The following is a 25,746-nucleotide window of genomic DNA, read 5'->3' as shown; positions in this document are numbered from 1 at the left end:
CTGTTGAATTCATGAAAATGTAATCTAATTAGACCATGGTAATGTCTGCTGTACTACATGTATTATATATATACTATACACTGAATTTAACTGACATTAAATGGAATAAATAGTTGTTATACAGCTTTAATTTATTAGACTAGTTTAAGTGGAATGAGTGTCACACCAATGTTGAGATCCCTCTTGGCTCAATGTGGCCGATTGATCGCTATTGGTTCCTTGACCTGCAATGTTATGGATCCACTGTATATGAATGTATAACAGCCACAGCCAAAGGGCGATCCTCTTTCTTGAAGCCCTATAGGAGACCATGTCGGACAAAAGTGACCTAAAAGCAGAGCTGGAGCGCAAGAAGCAGCGCCTCGCCCAGATCAGGGAGGAAAAAAAGAGAAAAGAGGAGGAGAGGAAGAAGAAAGAGGTAAGGAAAAAAGTGAGTAAATTCACACAACTGGCACTCATACTGTATCACACACTAGTGTGTATTGTTTGTGTGTTCGATTGCTTTTCGTCAGGCCGTGACACATAAAAGGCTGAGGTTGTGTGTGTCCATGCGTGCATACAAACATCTATGTGTGTGCAGAAGGTTGGTGTTGGATTTTTTAATAAAAATGTGCATGCACCTGCATGTTTGAACTTTTGACTCATGATGGGGTAACTTGACATTGCTTTATGTATTCTGTGCAGTCAGAGAGCCAGCAGAAGGCCGAGGCGACCCCAGAGGACTCAGACTTAGACCGTAAGCGCAGGGAGACCGAGGCCCTGCTACAGAGTATTGGCATTTCACCAGAGCCTCCACTAGGTACATAATATTCTTATACTTTTAACAATGAAAGGGTGCTCAGAGGATCTCTGGTCCTAATCATAGGAGAGCTCAGCTGACTAGATACGACACAAAATAGAGGTTCTCCCCTAATTGTATCCAAATATCCTCTGAGGACTCTTCATTTTTTAGAATATACTTAACATACAGCCAATCTAGGATGCACACAGCAACCCGCCATTTGTATTATTTGCTGAAAATTATGAGTTCAACCCTTCTTTATTGATTCTGAAATGATCACAGAACTAAAGAATAACGATATCTATGTTGGCATGTCTCTGCATAATATATTACTTCTGTGAGACATATTATTTAATAAGGTTTCATCAGACATTACAGTCTTTTTGTCCTATGTTGGTTCCCTAATTTGTTATGCACATATGTCCACATAGACATATTTGTATCAACTCCCTTTTAGCTTTTTTTTTTTGTACCTCTGTGTGTATCATACTTTGTAATAGTGTATTTGGACATAAATATTATGTCTGATTTGAAGTATGGTAGAAATAGAAATATATCTGCTCAAAAGATCCTTCTTTTACTTGTGCACAAATCTTCTAGATTAGTTTGGCTCCCCAGGGTGTCTATCACCTCAGCAAGCTTTTGGAAGCACTGTTCTCTAGTGGTCTGAAATTGTAACAACACCCACAACGCCTCAGAATTGGGTCACTGCTATAGAGTTGTTTTTAATGCATCTTTAAATACAGCTGAGTACAAAAATATAATAAATATAAAGTCAACAACCCATTTGATGCCCTGCTCTCCCCTTCCTTCCTTCCTGTTAAACATTAATTTTATTTGTCCATCACTCGTTTTACTTTGTTGCTTTTCATCCAAATTGTTTTGATTAGTCCATCCTCTGCAGCATTTAATGTTAGACTCATGTTATTTTCATTATTTAGTCCCGACCCCTGTGTCCCCATCCAAATCAGTGAGCACGCCCAGTGAGACGGGGAGCCAGGATTCAGCTGATGGGGGAGCCGCAGGCAGGTAGGCCAACATCTACCATGTGACCTCATATTAAAGTTGGATGTCAGAAATCTTTTGTGACTTCATGAGTCTTTTTCACTTTTTTTTTTTTTACTACTTTTTTGGAACTTTTGGGTAAAGAAAGGCCAGTTTGAGGTTCAAAAAATGAATGAAAATGCTTTAATAATTTCATCACATTTTTATGTAACCAAAAAGAAATTATCATAAAGAAACAAGACACTTGTAACAATAGTGTAGTAGAAGATTACACCAGACTTGTTTTTGGGAGGTTTCCAATAAACTATATGTATAACCAGAGCTTTTAACTTGAAGGCATCCTGTGGCCTCACAATGATGATAATATGAGGGTGTTTGGGGCTGTTTGGCACATTGTCTTTTTTGACATATATCCTATCTCTTTTCTTGTCATTGGCACAACAGGTTTAGGTAAGGATGAGTGTCATTAGGTGAAGTTGTGGTGCCTTGTTAGGTTTTGAATGTGGTATCTGTCATTTGTCATGGCATCCAGTGTTTTGATGACCACTGTGCAGCTTGTTGCTTCTGATAGCTAGCCCTAAGAAATTAGATTTGATCTCAAGGTAAGTCTCAGATTGCAGTGTCCAGGTATTATCAGTGCAATGAGAACCATATTGGTAAACTTTTAGAAAGCATCCTTGGTGAACCAGTTAGCATGAACCATATGTTTGTAGTAAGAAAAAGTAGCTGATTTGAGCACATGTGACAAAATATAAGCTTTTCCTCTTTTGCCACCATTCTGTGGGATGGTACTGCAGCCTCATTAACAATGCTTACTAGCTCATGTGTCATACGTGCACCTGCCACCGCAGCATTTCTTTGTGGCATATTCATAACACAGCAGGCCAGTGCAACAACTATCTTAAGTTCTGCACATGGCTGCTCTGGTGAATTAAAGTTGCAGTTGAGAAGAGAGTGGTCATCAAGCGCTTTCCATTTGCTACCCAATGGCAGCTGACTGTAGAGGTCAATGTGTGAGTGATGCCCTCAGGGGTCATTAGTGATGTGATAGTGTTGTTCTGGTATGGCCAGGGGTGGAATTGGGGCTGAAGAATATGTGGGAACTTAACTAAGTTTCTAGCATAAACAGATTCTCTAATTTAAGATTTGGGGTTTTCATTTCTTTTTAGGTTTTACCAATTGGATTTTACAAATTGGTGAGTTAGTTTCAATGTTTGGAATGAAAGAATTTCCCCCCAAATCCACCCTGGATGATGGCATGCCATTTTGAGCTTCTCCATTTGTGGCTATGTATGTGTGTGTCCCTTCTTAGGTCAGGTTTCTCTAAAAACAAGTCACAACCACAAAGCTCAAGGTAAGCATTTTCACGTCAAACCTAGGAACCCCCCCCCCCCCCACCTCCTACCTTTCTTTAGCTGAGTCTACCCTCATATGAACACAGAGAGGCACCCACAGTGTTTTCAGTGGTCTCACTGATGTGTTCCTGTCAGGATTTATAAGATCAAAACAGTGCAGCGCCCCTTCTTCCTTCATTCCTCTGATCTCCTCTGGCGACATCCTTTCTGAAACCCTGCTGTCTCCTTTAATACCAGCTCGAAAGATTTCCGCTCACATGAGTTTAGCCACAGAAGTCATTTCAGCCTTCACAGAGTTGACAATCTGCTGCTTAAAGTGTCATCGCTGTTACTGTAAAACAGCCAGTCTGTCAGGCTAAAGAAATGTCTTGCCACTCTCACCTGGCGCTCTGTGGCACAAACTGAAGGCCTAATAGGCGTGTTCAGTGGCCCTAAAAGGTATCATCAAAAAGTGTAGTGGGGTTGGGAGTGTTATCTTTTCACAGACGGTAGATTTCAGCACCAGCATGCTAAAAAACTCTTTGGGTTTCAGTTGGTTTTTGATTTTCCTGTAAGTGAATCTTACCTCCCCTATATAAAACAAGCTATAACTGCTGAAGTGCCATGAAAATGCAATTTCCTCATGGTTTGTCCAACTCACTTATCATGCATGGCAAGTACCTTGTCATGTATGTCAAGCAATCTTAATCTTAATACACAGGTTTTAATTTGATTTTCACGTGCTGAATGTGTTCATGTGGATATGTACATATATGATGAATGTTGTGCTGTGTGTTGCTGGATACATAGTTTTCATGTATTATTTGGTACAAATTTTCATATGAAACATCGAAACATTGAGTGAATTTCTGTGTAATCACACAAATATAATCCACGCTGAATGAGTACAAAATATGTCAGAAAGAATTAAGATGAATGTCTTCCTTACGGTGCTGTCAGATGCTTAAAAACTTGCAGAGCTTTCCTGTATTTAAAAGTCATCAGGTCATATCATTTCCCCACTGAAAACAATCAACAGTGGAACATTTTTTGTCCATAAATGTATCAATGTTTTCTTGTAGTAGATTCCTGGCAGAAAACCAAGAAATCTATTACAAGTGATGAGCAGAGATCTTTATATAAATAGTACATTGAACTATAATGAAATGTAATGTCTCCCTAATGTAAAGCCCTCCTACACGATATCCACTTATCAAAGCATTTTTTTCCATTAGCAGTGCCATTATGCATGAAATTCGATGGGAATTCCCATGTTAAGCTGTTCTCTAGATAAGTGGTCTGTGTGTAAATGTGTGTGCGCATACTGTACATGTGGTTATACGTGTGTATGATTGCGTGCTTGTGATAATGTGTCAGTTTGTAAACATGCATGTCCTCTCTTGCCCCCCCTGTTGGTGACATCAGGACTCTGCAGTGGGACACAGACCCCTCTGTGCTGCAGCTGCAGGCTGATTCTGAGCTCGGGTACATCTTCCTCCTCTCCTCCTCCTCTTTTGTTGGTCACTGTCTGCAAAATGCATGACACAGGAAAACACCTAATTTGACATTGCATGGCATATCCTCAATATTTTTTAATTTAATTAAATAGTCAATTTAAAGGATTAATGTACATATGTAGCTTCTCTAACCACTCTAAAGATGCAAACTTCTGAATATTAAACTACTTGTTGCTACAGTTTATAAACTGTACATGTTATTTATTGTTTTAAACTTTGGTCTGTTGAACAAATGGCAATCCTGTATGCAGGACAGTTTGTGTTCGGGCACAGAATAACTCTACTCATGACAATATCTTCTCTCTGTAACCCAGGCGGAGGATGCAGAGGCTGGGGGCCTCCAAGATCACACAGGTGGACTTCCTCCCCAAAGAGGTGGTCTCTTACTGCAAGGAGACACAAACGCCGCTGACCGCCCACCTATCTGAAGGTAAATATTTGCATGCGTCTGTGTGCATGAGCAACTTTAAAACATATTCTGTTGACATACCGTATAATCATAGTCTTAAGTTCAAACAATCTCTCTAAGATTTAGCTGTTTTTTGGGGTCTACGGGGCACCAAAGGTCACAGGAGGCAACAGAAGGTTTCACATTGCAATGTGAGTGTCCTCGTTGTGTGGTTGAATTTGATACCCCTTCGGTTAGCCAGTTTGCAGCCTGTAAACCTGGAGTGATTTAAAGATCTTACAAAAAGAGAGAGGGGAGAGAGCAGGGCAGAGAGAAGCTGACAAGTGTCTGCCTGTCAATTATTGTGTCTTCAATCATAGTACATCATGTTTTTGACTCCTGGTCATAAGTGGAAACAGGCTGACAGATGAAAGTCACCCGAGAGGATTCCTCATGGATGTTGGAACACTGCTATGTGTTGTATGCACCTCAACACATATCTACGTGTACATATTCATTAAACTCTTCACTTTTTAATCTTTTAATTGAATTTATTAGTTACAATTATTGACAGTTTAGTTTCCCTGAATAGGAAAAGCTGTCATTAATTCGGTCATGTTTTGCTTTTCAGAAGAAGTGGTACACAAGCCCAAAAAAAAGCATGTTTGTGCATGTGTGTGGGTAGCTTCACATGTGTTTTTAAGCATCTGAGGTTATGTGTGCATACATGTGAAAATGTATATGTGCATATTTGTGTCTCTGCAAGTGGGCGTGCACATGTGTGCTGAGCTGCGGAGACTAAACACATCCATATGGTCAAAACTGAGGTTTAGTGCTGCACTGGATTTGGAATAACGAAGGTGGAAGCAGATTCAAGGCATAAACATTTGAGTGTTTTTTATATTTGAGGAGAATAGCAGTGGAGTTATGGATGGATGATAAGTTGACATTGTTTCATTAACTTTGTTCTTATTGCAAATGCAGATATTCAATTCTGAAATGTCATATTCAAGCGTAAGAATGCAAACCACCACCTACACACTCACCATTCAAACCGGCTCTGAGACATGTACACACACATGCACACACACACACACACACACACACGCGCTCTCCCTCCCTATCATCTTCTCTATCTTCCTCCCTCTAGTTGCCAAGACAGCTGGCAGCCATGTGACTGCGAAGGGGTTGTACTTCCTGCTTCCTGTCATTATAATAGATGGTCTGGTGTGGATTCCACTGCCCCCCTCCACCAGCAACCACCACGCACATACACACACGTCTGCGCTGATCAGCATCCAAATGGCCCGCCTCAGCTGCCCTCATTTCCCTGACAGACCTAGGAATAGATCATTTATTCAACAAGTGCACAGGCACTGACTCACATATGTGTGCTGGTAGACATACACACGTATGTACATATCACATATAAATAACAGAATCAAAATCACATACGAGACTCCAGTTGTCAAAGCTTGCCAGTTTACCTATATAGAGCGCCAAAAGAACGCACATACAGCTGTTACAAAGTGTACCGGGCAATTAGGTAAAGAGATAAAGACTAACAATTAAACAGCCAGTCAAATAAACATGCAGGAGTTACTATAAACAGGTCAAGTAGTCTGTGTACACAGACAAACAAATATACACACTGTGACTGCTTATCGCCTGTCGCAGTGCTATATGTTGGCCCATTTAGGTTTGTTTGTTTTCAACTTCCAAGAGCATGTTCAGGAGGTCTGTGTGTATATGTGTGTGTGTGTGTGTGTGTGTGTGTGTGAGAACATCTGGGAGCCAGAGCAGAGCTGTGGTAGTCTATGGGGAGGTGACCCTGGCCTTAGGAGACCCGTCCTTTGGAGATTACTACAAAGCTTGTTGTGTGTGGAGAAAGAGGAAAAGAGACTGATGGTAGCACCTGCCTGCGTTTCTGGCTGTGTGTTTGTTCAGGCCAGTTCCTTTTGTTGATGACTGAACTTAACATGAACACAACACACATAATTTACACGTTGTAGCTACAGGTTGTATACATCATTAGTTAGGCTATGACTTCAAATTTTTAAGTGTTTCCAGTGTTTCTGTTTACTCAGCCAACAGAAAAGCTGGTCATAGATCTAAATTGAATTTTGAAGGTTTAGTTCTTAAATATCAAGTTATTTATAACTTCAAGAACATAAAATGGTGAGAGTTAAACCTAAGTAGATTTGACATTATTCATATTCAGCAAGTGGTTTTGATACTAGATTCACTTTCTGAATTCATTCAGAACATAATTCATTATAACAAATGGTCTTTTGGGGGTTAAAAAACAGGTGTATATATTCAGTGTATATATGTGTGTGTGTTTGTGTGTGTGTGTGTTACACATCCTTGTAGGCTGTCAGTTGTTTATGTTGCTTAGAGCCAGTGAGCTCACCGTCATACCGGTGTTGTTCTGCCGGTTCTGCTTTTTCTCTTTTTTTTTTCTCTTCTTTTTTATTTCCTGTGTTTGATCACATCCATTCTTATTCCTTTGCCGCCATCATTTCCTCTCTTCCTACCTTCTCTCTCTGTCCTCAGGGTCTGATCCGGTCCAAAGTGTTCTGTGTAGTTTGCCACTAATTCTACCTCTGTGTTACGTTAACACAGATATTATACAGAGATAGGAGGGAGAGTGGGATGAAACGGGGGGAGAAACCCAGCTGGCTTCTGTGGAGGAATGAACGAAAGACTAAATATGTTGTCTTAATGATGGTGGTGTGTCCCAGGGGTGTGTAAAGCTCTTTGAATGGACCTCTAGTTTCAATTTGTATATCTCTTTGTAAACCTATGTCTGTGTTAAATACTGTTAGTTGTTGTAATTTAGGATACACAACGCTAACCTCTGACCTGTCAAACTGAAAACTTTTTTCTCTATAACTAGATTCAGTATCATCGCTATCAAATGTTATAAGGGCCTGCATTTCCTTCATGATCCTTAATGTGGGAGGTGGTTTCACATTAAAATTGTAATATTGACATTGTGGCACGGGTGTGTGTGAAAGGAAGGATCAGTGTAGTCTCATTGTAATCCTTTTGAATTGGATGACTCAGGGATTCTCTCATGGCTCATGAACTTCTGACCTCCCCGGTTTCTCATATCAGACCTTATGCCCAGGGTCAGTGGCCGCGTATGATTGTGTGACGTGAGTTTGGTCTATGGGAGTGTGTGTGTTTGAGCCTGAATGCAATGTTATCAAATTGTATTGATTTGACTTTGCGAACATGTGTGTGTCCTTCTACATAAGAGTATGTGTTTAAAAGTCCCATGGAGTTTGTGTGTGTGTGTGACTCTCATTTAAACCAGTTAATGATATGGCTTTTCATTTCCGTGACCAATTTGCCTCTCTATAATCGTGATGTGTAGCTGTCTATGTGTGTTCCTTTTCCCATTGGCTGCTCAGTGATCTGTCTGTCCCGAGTGTCCATTGTGTCAGGCAATCGGATTAACCCCAGTCACGGTTGGCTCCAGCTATTTACTGCTCTCTTAATGGATATGAATGGACATGCTTGTCGTGAGGACGGACGCTTTGTCTAAGGACATAGCAGGGAAATAAAGTAAGGTCTAACATGGTGTGTGATAGTAACCTAACCTACTGAGGTCAAACAAAGTGTGTGTGAAGGGTAGCTGGTGTTTCATGCCTCTGTCTTGTGTCTATCTGTGTTAAAGTGGCCTTGAGAAAGAGTTGTGGCTTCATTTTGAATTGGCTTTGTGCTTTTCATGCAAAAAAACAAAACAACAACAACAACAACAACAAAAAACCCCACTGAAACTCACTCATTTTTGTTGGTTGGCATCATTAGCTTTGTGCTTTTTCCTCAGTTTCTCTGAACACATGTATGGTATTTGTAAAAAACAAAGGCAAGGTCATATCCAGCAATCATAGCCACTACAATTCAGGAGTATTTTTAATTCTATAAACAGTTACAATTTACTTTATACAGTAGTTAAAAACAAGAGTCTAAAGCTGTGCTAGCAGCTCTGTGAGGCTGTACTTAAACAAAACAGATCAGTGCTTTGAGCTAAATGCTAATGTTAGCATGGCAACACGCTCACAATGCCAATGCCACCATGCTGTTGTTTAACAGGTGATGTTAGCATTGTCATCATGTTTGGTTAGCGTGTTATAATAGCATGCTAACATTTGCTAATTAGTGCTAAACACAAATTACAGCTGAGGCGGTAGGGAATTTGTTTTGCAGATGTGTGATCACAAACTAAAGTACTGAACAAATCAGAGGGTCACTAAAGTCAGTAAGATTCATCCACTTGGAAATGTAGATGCCTCTACAAAATTTCATGTCAGTTATTTCAATAACTAAACATTTTTCTGGACTTAAATGTCGGAACGACCAACCGACATTGCTACATAACCATATTGCTAGCCTGGCTAAAAATAAAAGATTTTTAATTTAAAGTGAAACCAAAAAGCCTCATGTTCTTGCATTAAAAACAAGCATTTTTACTTACTATGTGACACAAATCATGAATTCATTAATGAAAGAAGTACTGTATTTTAGACATCTGATGTTTCCTTTTAAAGAGAAAACTAGAAAACTAGAGTCTACAGAAGAATAAATCACCGTTACTCTGACAATGCCAACCCACTGTATCTTTGAATATTTTCAATAGCATGTCAATAGTGAAAGTTTGAGTTTTAATAGGGCATTGGCTCATGAAATTAAAGTTGGGTCGGACCCAGTCTTTTGGTTCAGCGAAAACTTGACTTTGTACTGACAGTCCTAAATTTGCTACATGATTTTTATTGTTGTTATGACATGCTAAAATAAAAATGTAATTATCACTGTTTACTGTAATTATCAATGTTGTAGACACTGTTGAAGACCGTGAACTCTCCACCCATGTCCACAGTGTAACCGCAGCATTTGAAATGTTCCATTCGCTTCAGGTCTGTCAAAATTTTGCAGAGCCAAGTTTCAAACACTCCACACATGGAAGAGGGAGTGAGAGTTCACATAGTAAAATATGGGCAACCTTTCTGTCTCCCTCTTTGTTTCTGGACCAGCCAGTACTCTGACAACGCCACTCTTTTACTTAACTGATCCCAATCTGAAGATAACCATCAGCGTGTGTGTGGTTACTTGGGATGTTGGCAAGAGACGGAAAGGTCAAGGAGATTTTGTGCATGTGGTTGTGCACGTATACATGTGTGCAGGTTGGCATGGGTGTAGCGTGATCCTGACCCAGTTCATAGTAAATTGGTTTCGCTCACTGGAGCCTTAAAAGACCCATAATAAGCCACAGTAGAAAGGTGGCCAAAGAAATAGAGAGAAAATGAAGGGCATGGAAGAAGGAAACAATATAAAAGATTAACAGAAGACACAAGAATAAACAGAGGGATGGAAGAGAGAAACAAATGGAGTAGAAGCAGCGGAGGCCACTGTGGGACGTTGTAGCAGTTATGATATTCCAGCAGTAATTGTTTGCAGTGAACCACAAGTAGGCCCTTAGCAATACAACTCTGTGTGTGTGTTTGTGTATAATTTGATGTTGCAACTTCGGAAAACCCCTTTCTTAGGGTTAAAAGTTCACAGAGTCGAGTGTGTGTGTTAATGTTTGTGCATCCGTATGCAAAAATATGTGTGCATGACCCCCGCCCCTCCCCTCAAACCACCCACCCCCTTGTAGTATTTTCTGGCCCATTAGTTTTCAGGGTCTGTACAGCTTGAGTATATAGTTGGTCAGTAATTCACTCCTTAAGTATATTTACTGCAATAAGAGGCTTTCTTTTGACATGTGGTGGACTGGTAATTGCTCCTAATTGCAAGAGAAAACCCATTTCCAAGCACTAATCTGAAGACACACTCACATTCTTGTATGTACAAACACAAACATATAAGTATAAAGATTCATAAATGTAAACATACATGTGCAGACTCACATACAGAGTAATAAACAAGGAGCACATGTGCACGCTGGCAAACTGACCACGCACACATACACATGTACATACATCACCTGAGCGCTACATAATCCCATAAGGGAGCAGTTAAGAAACCAAACTGCAAATTTATGAAATGATCCTGACCAATTGGCAGCACATTGGTCCAATTAGAGTGTTTACTTTTGTCTTTTTTTCCCCACAAACCCCCAAATATATTAAATACGGTTCAACTGGTCATGAACTGTTAGGTATTTATCAACAGTTGCGCTGAAAATGTCCCTCTAGATTTAATCCAAAAGGGGTGAATAGCAATTGGCACCTAAACATTTAGAATCCGTGTCTGAATCTCATGACATGATTTTAATAGTTGTCATTCGTTCAGCTTTTGTATACATATGAGTTTGTCTGATGTAATATATAGCAGTGGAAATGTTAACTGGATTAAACATCAATTTGATTATTTGTGTGATGTGTTTTTAAATTGATATATATCGACACTGACAAAATGTATAACCTAATTTATATTCTATTTATATATATACATCTGTATTATTTATAATACAGATGCAGGGGCGCCCTGGTGGCCAAGGCCTAGGGGTTTAAGGTGCTGACCATAACCCATAATATCCTTGGTTCATGTCCAGCCAGAACACTTTGTTCATTCCCCGTCTCTCTCTCCGCTGTCATTTTTCATCTTCCCTCAACAATATAACAAGAGACAATAAAGTGTAATGATGGTGCAAAAGCAAGTGAGCCAAAATGTCAAACAGTATTACATTATTGCTGGTGTGTATCCAAGGTGCAGTAACATTAGAGCAAAAACTCTAACGTGTTGTTACGTTACTTTACTGAGTTGAATCATATTTTTACAAATTTTTGATATTGATGTTTACATTTAAGAAGTGTAGTTTTTTCAATAGGAAAAAGGGCTTTGTAAAAAAAAAAAAAAATGTTGAAAAACTCAAAGTACAGTATCCAAAAAATATCATTTGGTATCATTACTGAAACTTAAGTTTTGTCTTGGAATTAGTATCAAATGATACTCAACCCAAAGTAACACATGTAGAGCTATTCAAGTTGAATTAATAGACGGGTCTGGGAACATAATATTATCCTAATTTCAAGAAGTGTGTTGATATTGTGAGTAGGACAATTTAGTCAGGTGTGCTCAACTCAATTTAGTATTTGCAATAGCCATCTCTAACATGTAGGCTTCATCACTCTATTTTATTATTGGCTGTCTTATAATTGTGCACATGTAAAGTAATGCTTGTGCAGTGGAAGAATTTATTTTTAGCTGATGTTTTGTCCAGTTTCTCCTCCAAGACATCATCAGGACGGAAAGTATTATTGTGTCAGGTGGGACGCCGAGTCTGATACTGTACCCAACACTCACAGCTCTGAAGTTGAGGTCCTTTAAGTTCTCTCAGCCAATTTATCTCGTGTCTGTCTGGCTTTTTTCTACAATCCAGTGAAGCAACGATGTATTCAAATAAAAACAGAGAATGTAACACGCTCCCAGTCTATATGAAACCGACATGACTGAGGGGTTTGTGGGCAGTTTTCAAGGTTCTGGAGGGAGGAATGTGGTTGCACGAGTGTGTGTTTTGCATGGTTAGGTACTTATGTGTTCCTGCGTGCATCTGTGTATGTGCGTATATATGTGTATGCAGCCACATATGGAAGTGCTTGTCTCATACATTGTTGTTGTTCCAGCCAGGCGGCTACAACAGACTGAACAGACCAGAGGGTGTGCGTGTGTGTGTGTGTGTATGTGTGTGTGTGTTTTTTTTAAAAGGCAAAATTCATGTAAAGAATAACCACACTGAGTGCACCCAAAGGACCCTGAACAAAATGTACGGTTTTACTTTAAAGAACTACTCCAAAGTAAAACTGAAAGTACATCTAAAACATATATGTTTGGTGACATAAACTCTCGCACTTTAGATCAGAGTCGTATTTTGTTTTTATGATCTCTGCTAGTCTTTTCCCTGCAGACGCACATAATCGGCCGACGCTTCTCACTTTCTCTCTTCATAAAACAGCTCTTGAGTTTGGCTTTCATCGTCATCGCCCTCGAAAGGGGCGCAGCCTTCACTCCTGTTTCACTCCCAAAATTGATGCAGGGTCCCAAGTGGTCTCTGTCAAAATGGCCGTGGCTGTCAAAACCCAAAGAAACTCTTGATATTAGAGAAAAATAATGTCTTTCACAGTGCGTAAGGTATTCCAAGTGAGTCACAGATGATTGCAATTTTCCCCTGTGACCACCGTATAATAAGGTACATGAACCCCTTCTTCATCTCCCTCTCTCTCGTTTTCTCTCTTTCTTTGGCAAAATGGCCATCATCCAAAATAATATTTGCCATCTGATGAGTGCCTGAGATGAGTAGGAATACAGTTTCACATGTTTTCTCTTTTCAACTGTTTTCTTTTTTCCCCCTTTTCCCTTGTATTTTGTTGAACTTGACTTTTTGACATGACCCCCCCGCCCCCCCCCTCTCCTCCCGTTGCATTTTTTATTCATGTGTAAAGCAACAGTGGGTCTTGAACGTTTGCCTGGGTGGTCTCCCTTGTACTATGAGATCCCTTCGACTCTCCAGGGGTTTTCATTTGAGAGGGTAGCGGTTCACTGCCACAGCTAGCCTGCAGCTTTTAGCCCTGCTTCAGTTAGTTGTTTCAGTTTGATGTTTATTAACCCTTCGTATGTCAAGTTTGTGACTTTATTTTTATACTTACTTATTATACTTATTTTTATACTCACTGTTTATACTTTCTGTTGAAAAAAATTACGCTAAGTTGAGCCAGACAATAACAAATCCTCCCAAATTATTTGTAAAGTAAAAATGAGTATTTACTTACAAGCAAGGTTGAAATTACACTATAAAAATTCTCTTTCAATTTGAGCCAACCGTGGAAGCTGCTTTAAAATCAACTGTTCTAGCTCCACTGATTCAGACCTTAAATTTCCAGGTCATTATAACAGTTTATAGCTTGACAGTTGAGAAATTTGATAACCATGCTGGGTTTTTTTGTTTGGCTGCGGTGTGGCATGCTATTCTGCAACTCTCCAGCAGGGAGCACTCTTGGCACATACAGTACACTAAACTCTCACCAAAAAAAAAAAATTGTCAAAGATTTGTATTAGAAATGAGTATCAGATGAAATTGAATTATGGTATTTACAGTTAATCTCAAACATGAGTTGACTCTCAAATCTTAACAAAAATCCACTGGATTGATGGGTAATGCTTTCTATGCAAGGTATTGAGCTAATTTTCCTAAGATTATTTATGTATTTATTTCACAGTGTTGCTGAGTACCGTGAATATGGTTTCTTAACTATTTTAGTATATATCCCAGTAGGATTGAACCAAGGTTGATGCCTTGTAACAGGGCCTATAAAAACAGTTTGTCCCATCTGTCCGTCTGTCCCTCATTAAAACAAAATGAAACACCATCGTTATCCAAGTGGCAAACACAGACCACCAGTCACCATGAGCCACACACACGCAGATGCAAACAGCTCTGTTTCTGAGTGACACAAATCCCTGCTCAGATGACGCGTTGAAAACAGAGTTGATGCCACAGTGATTTTATGTAAGACCTTTTCTTTCTGTCTCTCTCTTTTTCGCTCTCTCTCTCTTTCTCTCTGACTGGGTTTTTGACAGTTTGGAAAGTTTGAAGTCATGGGTTTTAATCAGGGCCCTGCGGCCGGACTCAGAGCATGGCGTGGCATGATGGCTCAGTTTAAAGATGTGGGTCTGGGTCGGGGCCAAGCCTGGGTGGCACTGCAAGAAAGAAAGGAGGGTGAGACATAGAGAGAAAGATAGAAAGAGAGAATCTACTCAGACTGCGCCCACAGCACACAGCAGAGTTGGCCGCAGACCCCCAAAGGCCTGAATGGGCTGCATTAATGAAAGCTGATTATGTGTGGGCATGCACGTGTGCATATGGTGTAGACTCGGGTGTACACAAACTTGAACACACGCACATTTACACAATGTTTGATCAGTGTGGGTAAGTGTGTCGAAGAGATGAATTAATCTAAATCATCCTGCAGGTTTTAGCCTCAGCAGTTTTACATCAGGTCCTGCTGCTAATGTGTGTGTATGTAGGGAATACTTTTACCCCTACTGTGGCAATCATGACTTGATGAACACTGATGAATTTTAAGCATTATTATCTATTAAAACAAATGAAAAGGCAAAAAAACCCCACCAAGAATAGAATTAAGAAACTTAAATTAAAGTATTCTCAGTACCTGATGTTTGATAATTACTTAACTAAAATCCTGAGTCACTCTGTGGGAAATAAATATTTTACAAGCGATTATTAAACTTTTGACCGACTTCGTAGGAGGCTCAAGTGATGTTGTGCCCCTGGAAAACGATTTTCTTTGGAAGAGGTTGTGTCTGCCTTAACCATCTACAGATCAGTAAGATTCTTGAGCAGGTTGGACTGCCCTCTCACCTCTCAGAAAAAGATCTGTTCGACTTTACTGCATGGCTGGCTCTAACCCATCAATTTGCTGTCCAACCTGGTTGGCACTTGTTGCCCCTAAAATATTAGCAGTGCTTCTCTTCGCTCAAAGACAGAGTTTGTATTTGAGGCCAGGTAAGGCTAGGCAGATATTTCAATATTGTCGATTGGCAGAGGAATTGTGTAGTGATGATATGTTGTTGTCATCACATTATTCTGTAAATTTCAGCTGTTACAGTTAATATTTCTGTACAAGCTGGGATTAAAAAATAACAATATTAGGTCTTGTTTTACCTATAAATAGATGTAGAAGTCATGCAACACTGGAGGACAGTTCATTGCTTAAACATCAGTTTGATTGTTTTTTATATATATATATGTATTTATGTATATACTTGCCATATTGTGGTATATATTGATATCACAAAATATCTTTTTTCCAATACTGATTTCAGCTTTATCACCCAGCTATAAATTTAAGTGTATATTAACAAAACCTAGCGATGTGTCTCAGGTTTCCTGCAGTTCAGCAGGATTCTTGTAATTGTGTAGAAGGCTTGCATGACTGGTAGTTTGCAGCATGACTGATGTAACTGTCAAAAGCATGAAAAATAATGTAGAGGAGAGTTTATTTTAATCTCTGGGAGTACGCACCACAAAGATGGACCATGAGTTTGTTCCAGATGGCTGAAAACATCATGTTACAGCTTTCGTGTCCCAAAGCAAGAGAGCCAAGATGTTCAGCTAAATTGTCTACGTTGGGCTGCAATTGTTTTCGTAATTGGTTAATCTGGCAAATATTTTCATGATTAATCAAGTAATTGTTTGGTCTATAAAATGTCAGAAAATAGTAAAAAACAGTTAAAAAATGACTGAAGGGTGGGTCTAAGATGACTTCTTCAGATATCTTGTTTTGTCCGACCAACAGTCCAAAACCCAAAGATATCAAGTATGACAAAGAAAAGCATGAAATCATCACATTTCAGAAGCTGAAACCAGAAGATTTCTGGCATTTTTGCTTAGAAAATGATTAAAACAATTAATGGATTAACAAAATAGTTCTTGATTAATTTTCTGTCAATCAACTAATCAATTAATCAACTAATCATTGCAGCTCCAAGTGTAAGACCCTATAAGGATTGAGAAGAACACAAGCACTGTATTTCCAGTGTTCAGAGATGTTGCTCGTTTCCACAGCATCAGCCTATGAATAGGTATTTTGTTAAAAATGCTTATGGTTTTTGCCAAAAATAACATCCATTGTGACAAGTTTCCTTGAGTCATATCAGATCACATTTTATTTATCTCGGGATTACGTCATTTTATGTGTGACTGGTATCATTATTTCAGTTGTATAAAATCAGTGTGGTTATATAAATCTGTTTTGCTACTTGGATTACGAGGATTATATTACTGGAGGTGGGACAAATAAAAATGAGAGAATTCCCCTGATGCCTCAGGTCATATGTAATGTATGCAGGGGTGAAGAGGATGGTGTGTGTGTTGTGTCTCTCTCTGACAATAAGAGTTGTTCTCAGTGAAGTTAATGCTTATGTATGTGTGTGTGTGTGTGTGTGTGTGTGTGTGTCGTGCCAGGGCCACATTAGAGAAGCCTTTCAAGTCGTCTTGGCCTCCTCCTACTCCTCTGCATAGTGCTTGTGTTGTGGTCTGCTCAACAGCCAACCTCCCAGAACCCCTGCGAACTATGTGTATGTATGTGTGTGTGCCCATATGAGTGTGTATATGATGTTGGAGGGTTATTTCCAGTGCGTGGGATCCCTTAAAATCCTGCTGGATTTCTCTTTTGTATCCCTCCCACCCGTTTCTGCCGCCTCTTCCTTCTCATATCAGTTTCTCTTTTTCTTTGCAATTAATACAATAGAGATCTATAATAATTATGAATACTGTCAACTTTGATTGTGTGTGAGTCAATTGTGTAGTCACCTCCATACCACCATAATAAGTGTGCGGCTGTGCTCACATAATGTTGTTGATGACAAACTTAGGGCCTGGTCTCATCCTCCCTCTGTATACACACACACACACACACACACACACACGTACACACAGCTCTTTGATAATTACGCCAATCGCTCCGAGCATGCACTAACACATTTCAGCGATAGCACTTACTACGGATTGGGTTTGGAATAAAAGGTTAGCTAAGGCTTTGATCCTTACCAAACGGAACACATGCTAACACATTACTGCTGTGACACAACATGCCATTGTGCTTTATGTACTAGCTGAAGGGAAGCAGAAGACAGTGTGCAACTTTTATATGCGCTGTCAGTATCTTTAAAACTCTTCTCTCCACAGGCTCGATAGTAGCTGCCTACTGAGAAATAATACAAGATGTTTAGGCTAATGAAACTCTCAGCGGTGTATCAGCTTTCATTAAGACTATGTTTTCTTTATTCCACAAACAGATCAGTTCATTACTCTCAGCTGAACTATTTTACTCTTATGTTAGTCCATAAAAGCAATAATGATGCATATACAGGCTAAAAATAGCTTCATGCACCGAAAACATTATAATAGTCTTAATACATTAGCGAGTTTGCTAAAAACTTGCTAATTACAAAGCATCTGTCCGGGAGCGATCTATTGGTGGAGAAACAGAAATATTCTACCCACATTTAATTGAAATTTTGATGAGAATGTCGTTTTACCGTTTTTTCCATTCAATGCTAAAAGCATGAAGGAATAGAAAGTTCAAACTACATCACTGTATTCATGACAAAATAGATACATACAAAAATTCTGTTCTCTGCCAGCTAACTTTTCTCTGCAACTAGCTAGACTGCAGGATGAAATCAATATTACAATAATAATCCATAGATTTTTCAATCATTTACACAATATGGCAAATTTATGCTAAATCCCATAGACGATACTTAGGACAACATGGATGAGAAGTCCTAGAAGAGCTCTGAATCATAGTAAGATTATATCTACAGTTCTGTGGCAGCTGAGCAAACTCTGGACCGTGTGATAGGGTCAAAAGCTCCAGAAAAAGCCAGACCTTGAGTTGAGATTGTTTTGTTAAGATAGAAAATAATCAAACTGATGTTCAGTACAATGAACTGCGTTCCACTGTTACATATTATATCAGGAAAAAATGTCCACAGCTTGCTTGGATTCATCAATTTCGATAACAGAATTTTGTGCGACAGTAAGATGTTTTGTGATGTAACAACTCAACTGAAGGTTGATATACTATAACATTGAACTACTGCCCAGCCCTAACTGGCACCAGTGTTGGCCATAATTTGAACAAAGAGCCTGACAGAGCATATGAAACTATCCCTTAGAATTGGCCTGTGTTGTTACTTCTAAGCTTGTGTGTAGTATGTAATATTTCCAAGTAACTTCACACATACACATGCCCCTTGTGTGTGTGTGTGTGTGTGTGTGTGTGTGTGCATATGCATTTACAAACACTTTTACACATTTGTGTGTGTGCGTATGTACTTGTGTTTGTATCTCCACGCTACGAATCTGTGTGTCTACATACCTGCTGGGCTGTGCTGAATTGACTGGGCCCGGTCAGCTTGAGTAAGCAGCCAGGGGAAGATTGAAGCAGCCAGATGCGGCGGCCCCGGGCTACCGAGGATATCATTACCCCGAGTGTGTAGCCGGCCAAAACGGGAGCCCCCAAGCGGAGTTTCATCAAGGTGGACCCCCGTCTGCGACGAGGGGGAGGATACCAGTTAACCTGTTGTCCTGCAGTGAGGAGCGGTATTAAGCAGCAGGTGGAAAGAGAAAGCATCCTGTGACTGGAATGAGGTGGAAACAAGAAAGCGTGCAGATACTTACAGGGTAGCAGGCAGACACACTCAAACTGTGGTAGATTGTCTCTTTTGATATCCCTTCCCTGCTTCTTTTCCAACTTAGCAGGAAACCCTGTAGTGCCTCTGTGTGTCTTTGCATGTGCATTTTACATAAAGTTTTATATTATCATTTCATAACCCATGAGTCCTACTTTCCAGTATCTTTTACCGCAACATAGCTTTTGCTTTACTGTAAGCACACATAGAAATATATCTCTGAAAATTTCCATGCAAAGGAAATAGCCGGGATATTTTTGGTGCGGGACTGTGACAGAACAACTTGATGCATGGTCGCTGGCAACGACATCAGCAATATCTTCATACGGGAATTGGACCGTCTCCCCTCAGTGAGGTAACCCATAGGCCATGAATCACGCTGCCTTGCTCCAGAGTCCTGTGGTCCTGGGGGTTGACAGTTTGACCGCTCCTCAATGTGGTCTCTCTCCTCTCCTGACGCTCCTCCCATCTCCATCACCACACATTCCAACCACCGGACCGGTCACGCAAGGTCAAGAAAATAGACAGAATAGAGTAGAACAGGATAAAATAGAAGTTACTACACTGGGATGGTTAGCAGGGCCCGTTTGCTGTTTCACATCCCACATTTGCAGATTAGTCACCACAGTTTGTGGAGGGGAAAAATGACTGATGCACAGCCAAAAAAAAACACACAAAAAAACCCAAAAACATAGAGAATTACAGCTTTAAAAACTGTACTTTTTGAAAGCAATATTCCGGTGCGTTTCTCTTTGCAGCTTGTCTGTTTTGGCAGCTCAGAAACGGAGCTAGTCTGGCAGCCTGCCTGTCTAGTCCTCTCTGGTCTCTCCTCCATACTGGTGGGTCACTGGTGTTTGGATCACTACAGCTGGCTGTTAACCACCGACTTGGACCAGAGCTCCACTGCCATGTGTTTGATTTAGCTTAGTCATTTATTATATACACACAGTATGAAAATTAAAGTCGTATATCAAAAAACATTTCCTTGGAAGCAAAAAAGAAAAGAAAACACAAAGACGAGGATAAGAGAGGGACGTACTGGGAAGCCTGAAATAATGAATAAAACAGGGCCAGAAATTATTGTAATGCATGATAATAATAATATCAGCATTTCAGTGACCTAGTCCACCAATTAGAATTGTATTTGTAGCTTTTAACAGAGACCAGCAGCGAGTTCATCAGCAGCTTAGGCAAGTCCAAGTGATAAATGGACAGTTCATCTGGTGCAAGAGCGACCCTTGAGCGAGTGGTTTTAACAGTGCCCCAGGCCATACTCCAGCTGTGTTAAACACACCCTGACGTGTGTGTGTGTGTGTGTGTGTGAGAGAGAGAGAGAGAGAGAGAGAGAGAGACATGACACGTTTAAGGGTGTGATGTAGTCACTTCCTCCCACTGGACTGAGCGACTGTTGTCAGCTTGACCCTGCACCAGTTAACCCCTCGCCACCCCTGGCACTGTGGGTGAGGGCCCCGGGTGTGCACGTTTGAAAGTGAGAGAAAGACTGATTGTATGTGTGTGCGCAGCGTGTGTGTTGGCAGACCACAGGTGTCTGGTCGCGGTGTTAAGAGGTCTTCAGAGAGGCCCCCGTCTCTCAGCATCTGTTTCAGAGGGAGGGAACGGCAGAAAAGAGGAGGAGAGGTTGGCGAGGGTTACCAACACATACCCCGAGGGGTGTGGAGGGGTTTTTGGGGGGCAGTAGCTGACAAGCAGGTGCCTATGTTGATAGTAACCCTTCATACTTGAACCCCACCTCCATCCAAACACACACGCCGCACACACTTAACAATAAATCCTGGAGAGTCAGGCATAATTGCAGAGCCTGATTGGAGGGAATCCAAAGGGAATCCCCTTATACACACACACACACCATTGGATCTCTTAGCTCGGGGTCAAAGGTGAGAGAAAGAGAGGAGAACGCACGCAACTCTGACATTTCCTGCTGTCCTGCTGTGTGTTTCTGCATGTGCATGTTACTTACATGCACAATGAGCAATATGTCCACACATGTGGGCCATGTGAACACATGCTTCAGCCACAACACGGAAATGTTTCCTGTTATATTTCTTTTCCTGAGACATATGTACTGAGTACTTAATATACATATACAGCGGTCATGTCAATTCTGCACATTTTTGTGCTTTCTATTTTTGTGTTTTCTAAAAAGAAAATGCAAGTGCGTGTGTTTGTAAATGAAACCCATTTGGACCAACTGTTAGTTAGTCAGGTGTACCAGTGCATGTCTGGGAATGATTATTTTGGTAAGAAGGGGGGGAAGGAGGTACACAGCAGGAGGTCGGGGGAAAATTGGAACAGCTGTTGATTAACATGAGTGCTCTCTTCTTTTTCCTTTTTTTTTTTTTACTCTCTCTCAGTAGAGGAGGAAGAGGAAGATGAGGAGATGATGGAGGCGAAGCCTGGCCCTGAATCGGAGCAGCAGGACGAAGACGACAACAAGGAAAACAGAGAAGGTACAAGATGGATGCATGAGGGAACAATAAAAACTGTTATGGTCGGGTATTATTATCAGTTTTCTTAATTTTAGTTATTTTCTCTCTGTATAAATTAACTTAATATATGAGGAAGTTCACCCCTCAGTTACCTCAGGCACACAACTTCCCATTCTTCATCCATCAGTCCTCTTCTTCCTTTGACTTCTAAGATGTTGCTGGTCGAGCTGTCACGAAACACAGTCACTCGCGTGTGACACCCTCTGCCAGCAAGTGGGTGTATCAGATGGAAGGGTTGGGGTAGGTTACGGTTGGGGTTAAGGCGGGTCCAGCATATCAGCTCCATGGCATGTGGGGGTCAGCACTGATTAAAAACCTGTCACTTGACCCCCCGACCAACTTCAAAGCGGAGAGAAATGCAGTGTGTGTGCATGTGTGTGTACTGGGTTCATGTAGTAAATAACAGAGAAAAGGCACAGGCCCTGTGCGGGTTAAAACACAACACATGATGAACCAACAGATGAGAGATAGATATATTCATATTCACACACACGCACACTCACACACATAACAGTGACCGTACTGTGTGTGACTCAAACACACACATAGACAGATGTACGCACGCATACACACGCACTCATAAACACACAGTCATCCGTCTCCTCTCCATCCTGGCCTATTAGAAGGTCTGGCCTTTGATCTCTGCCACTCAATTCACTGGGTCTTTTCTGACAACTGGTAAGAAATACAAAGGGATGGAGGGGGGATCAAAGTCAAGAGCCAGGGTAAAGGTCGATATATGTGTGTCTGTGCATGCTTGTGCGTGTGTGTGTGTGTGTAAAATCGCATGTGTGCTTGGGGACAGTGACTTCAAAAACTGGACGCCTTGCTGTGCAGCCATTACGTTCAAAGGGAGGCGGGTTCGCTCAGAGGGCTTTGTTTTCCTCTTGTTTATGAAGTTCTTACTGTAGTGTTTTATTAGAAAACATGCATTAGGAACTGTTTGTAGTTTATTATGTCCTGGATGTGATTCTGGTTTTGATAGAGATGAAGTGAATGTTAATATGACATCGGAAGCACATGATGTACTCTCACAGGTTTTATAGTTGTAGACATGACAGTACCACATGTGTGTTTGTGAATTTTTATACACATACATATATCTGTTTTATAGAGTAGGATGTCATAATGTCAATTGGAATTAATAGACATTTCTTAGTTTTTGGCTCCTAAACAGTAGTAAAGAGAAAACATTTTTTTTAAAGATATTTCAAACCCAAAATATACTTGTATTTTGCTTTTCAGAGTCAAATACTGTTTACATACTGTATATAGGCATATTTCCTAGATTATAATTACCATGCTTAATTGTCACAAATACCCAAAAAAACAAAGATATCTTGTATCTTCATTAAATAAGAAATTGAATACATTTTTATGTAATGTTTTAACAAGCTAAAATGGCATTTTTATCTATGATCTGTGGCCACATCATGGATGTGACAGTGGAGCATATAGGTTTTTTCCAGGACAGAGATGCTTGGCAAAAAAACAAACAAAGCTTAAATATAATACATATTTAAAATTTACAAGAAAAGGGAAAATCAGCAGCTCCCTAGAATGAACAGAATTTACAGAATATTAACTGTGGTATTATTGATTATAAGAAACGTTTTCTAGAAATTAAGTACTAAAATAACCAGAAATATGGGGAATGGGAGAGGTGGGGGTGCAGACGAGTGGAAAGGACTGACTGGGTGGATGTACGTGACGGATGGACGTCACTCGGGTGAGACACAGACTGACTGAATAATGATATGACAAATTAGTGTAAAATATTGCTGCAGTGAGGGAAATATGGTAGAGAGAGATAGGAAGAAGAATATGTTCTTTCTTAACCTATATATTGAGAAGAACAATCTATATTGTAGCCAATAAAAATACGTTGCCAAAAAAAAAAGGAAGTGATCAATTAATGAATCAACAGAAAATTAGCTGGCAGCCATTTCAATAATTAGTTAGTTAGTTAGTTAGTTAGTTAGTTAGTTAGTTAGTTCCAGCTTCTCAACTGTGAGGATTTGTTGCTTTTCTTTGTCTTATGTGATACTGAATTTAATATCTTTGGGTTTCGGACAGTTCAGACAAAACTTAACATTTTAATACGTCACACTGGGCTTTAGGAAAGTGTGGTGGGCATTTTTACTAACATTTTATAGACCAAAATACTGAATAATGATAGTAATCTTAAGTTGTTGCCTTAAATCGAAGTGTCCCATTGGTACACTGTGTCTCTGTGTCTATGTTCCTTCCAACAGGCTCATTCCCGGTGCTGCGGGAGCTGACGGAAGAGGAGAGGCAGCAGATTCTTCACTCTTCTGAGTTTCAGAGTTTCTTCGACTGCAGCATCCGAGTGATGGAGAGAGCTCTGGCTGAAGATGGTGACATCTTCTTTGACTACAGTGGGCGAGACCTGGAGGACAAAGAGGGGTGAGCAGGGAAGAGGCAAGAGGGTGATAGGAGGAGGAAGGAAAGAGTCTATGTTTGGATGTGAGAGCACATGCGAGTGTTTACTTGCATGCCTCAAACTAAAAAATGTGTTAAGACTGACTCATGCCCACTGTGTCACTCCAGGGGCCTGGAAGCGCCTTTGTTCTTCAAAATACATTTCTTCCTGCTGATGTCACACTTTCAGAGGGTTAAAAACTCCTGTGAACTGACAACCCTAATGCCTGAGAGCATTGTCTTGTCATCTGAAGGGTTGCCTCCAAATGGAGGTTATCAAAGTGTTGGTTGAAGTTATAAGAGTCCTAAGTGCAAAGCTGTTTTAGTATACTGCTCTGCTATTATAGAAGAATGCCGCTTTTACCAACTCACTCAACTTTGACCACTGCAGCCACAGAGAAGCATCAAGCCTGTGGTCAAATATAGATTATGTCTAAAACAGGCCATGTCCCAGTGCTTTACTTCAGTCCTCTTCTTTTTTCCATAGACATACTTTTTTTGTAAAAATGTAGTAACATCTTTCACTACCTAGTTTCATTCAGTTCATTTTCACATAGTATTACACACAAAGTGGATTATCATTCACATATATTGGTGAATTTGATGTGATTAACACTTAATTATCAATCTTGGACCCAGATCTACAGATTAAGATGTGGTAACTTTGCCCTTACTGAGTTGACTAGGAGGGTTCAGACAAACAAAAACTGTGCTGGTAGTCGATTTTAGACTCCTTTTAGGGACGTTCAAGAACACCCAAATTTCATGTCAGCACCCCTAAAATAATAATGATTAATAATTATCATTATCATTATTTTCTGACAACATCTGTAGCCCTCTAAGGTTAGAGTTTGTGGACTTGTCTGGGGGCTTAAATGTGTGTAAATTGAACATCAGCACCTCCCTAGTTTTAAACTGAGTGAGTGTGAGATGTAGCTATGTAGTGAATTTAGGATTTCATGGTGCAGAAAAAAACAAGTTGAAATGTTAGCAATAAAATTGCTGAATGTTCTGACAGGGAACGTTGGGTCAAATTGGTCGTTATTACTGTGCAGTTGATTCGATGTATTTGGCCATCACCAAAAAAGCAAAGTAATTTTAACATAAGACTTAGAGGTGAAGAGGTTACCAGACACTGACATTGTTTCAGAACGAGCCATGATGTTAACTGCTGGTAGATTCACACGTTAACTTTATTAACAAGCTCACGAACTAGCTAGCCCAGATATTATAAGCTAATGTTAGCTCTCTGGTTTACAGCACAAAGAGGGAGAGAGGAGGATAGAGAAGAAGTGAGAGCAGGATGGAGTTGGCAGACAGAGAGAGAGCAAGAACCAGGTGAGAAAGTGGACTGGTGGTTAATACCACATAGTTATAATGCCAAAGCAGCCAGGTGAAAAGGCGGACAGATAATACCGTTACCATTGTAAACCAAGTGATGGCTGTGTGGCTCAACATTAAAGTAAGTTTTTTCAGATTTGTTGGTGTCTTTGTCAAATTGACAACTCTTGACTACAGTAACACACACACACAGCTGTGTGCA

General features: G+C 40.2%; 1 protein-coding gene across 10 annotated transcripts in view; it reads left to right on the top strand.

Annotated features, from left to right (window-relative positions):
• The window catches only part of LOC122969683 (cytoplasmic dynein 1 intermediate chain 1), a 56,549-nt gene that overhangs the window by 1,283 nt on the left and 29,520 nt on the right, over positions 1–25,746 (top strand). For 2 of the 10 annotated variants that reach the window (XM_044335591.1, XM_044335601.1), the window contains exons 2-9: positions 297–430; positions 685–799; positions 1,723–1,810; positions 3,099–3,140; positions 4,546–4,605; positions 4,952–5,067; positions 21,627–21,722; positions 24,017–24,188. In XM_044335591.1, the coding sequence (XP_044191526.1) occupies positions 311–430; positions 685–799; positions 1,723–1,810; positions 3,099–3,140; positions 4,546–4,605; positions 4,952–5,067; positions 21,627–21,722; positions 24,017–24,188 (809 nt within the window). In that variant the 5' untranslated portion in view covers positions 297–310. Of the gene's footprint in view, positions 1–296; positions 431–474; positions 584–684; positions 800–1,722; positions 1,811–3,098; positions 3,141–4,545; positions 4,606–4,951; positions 5,068–21,626; positions 21,723–24,016; positions 24,189–25,746 lie in introns of those variants that run through there. The other 8 variants (XM_044335592.1, XM_044335594.1, XM_044335593.1 and 5 more) reach the window with 8 other exon arrangements.

This window comes from Thunnus albacares, chromosome 19 (assembly GCF_914725855.1).
Source record: "Thunnus albacares chromosome 19, fThuAlb1.1, whole genome shotgun sequence".
Taxonomy (NCBI): domain Eukaryota; kingdom Metazoa; phylum Chordata; class Actinopteri; order Scombriformes; family Scombridae; genus Thunnus; species Thunnus albacares.
The sequence above is the reverse complement of the archived record's forward strand: the minus strand, read 5'-3'. Positions and strand labels throughout refer to the sequence as shown.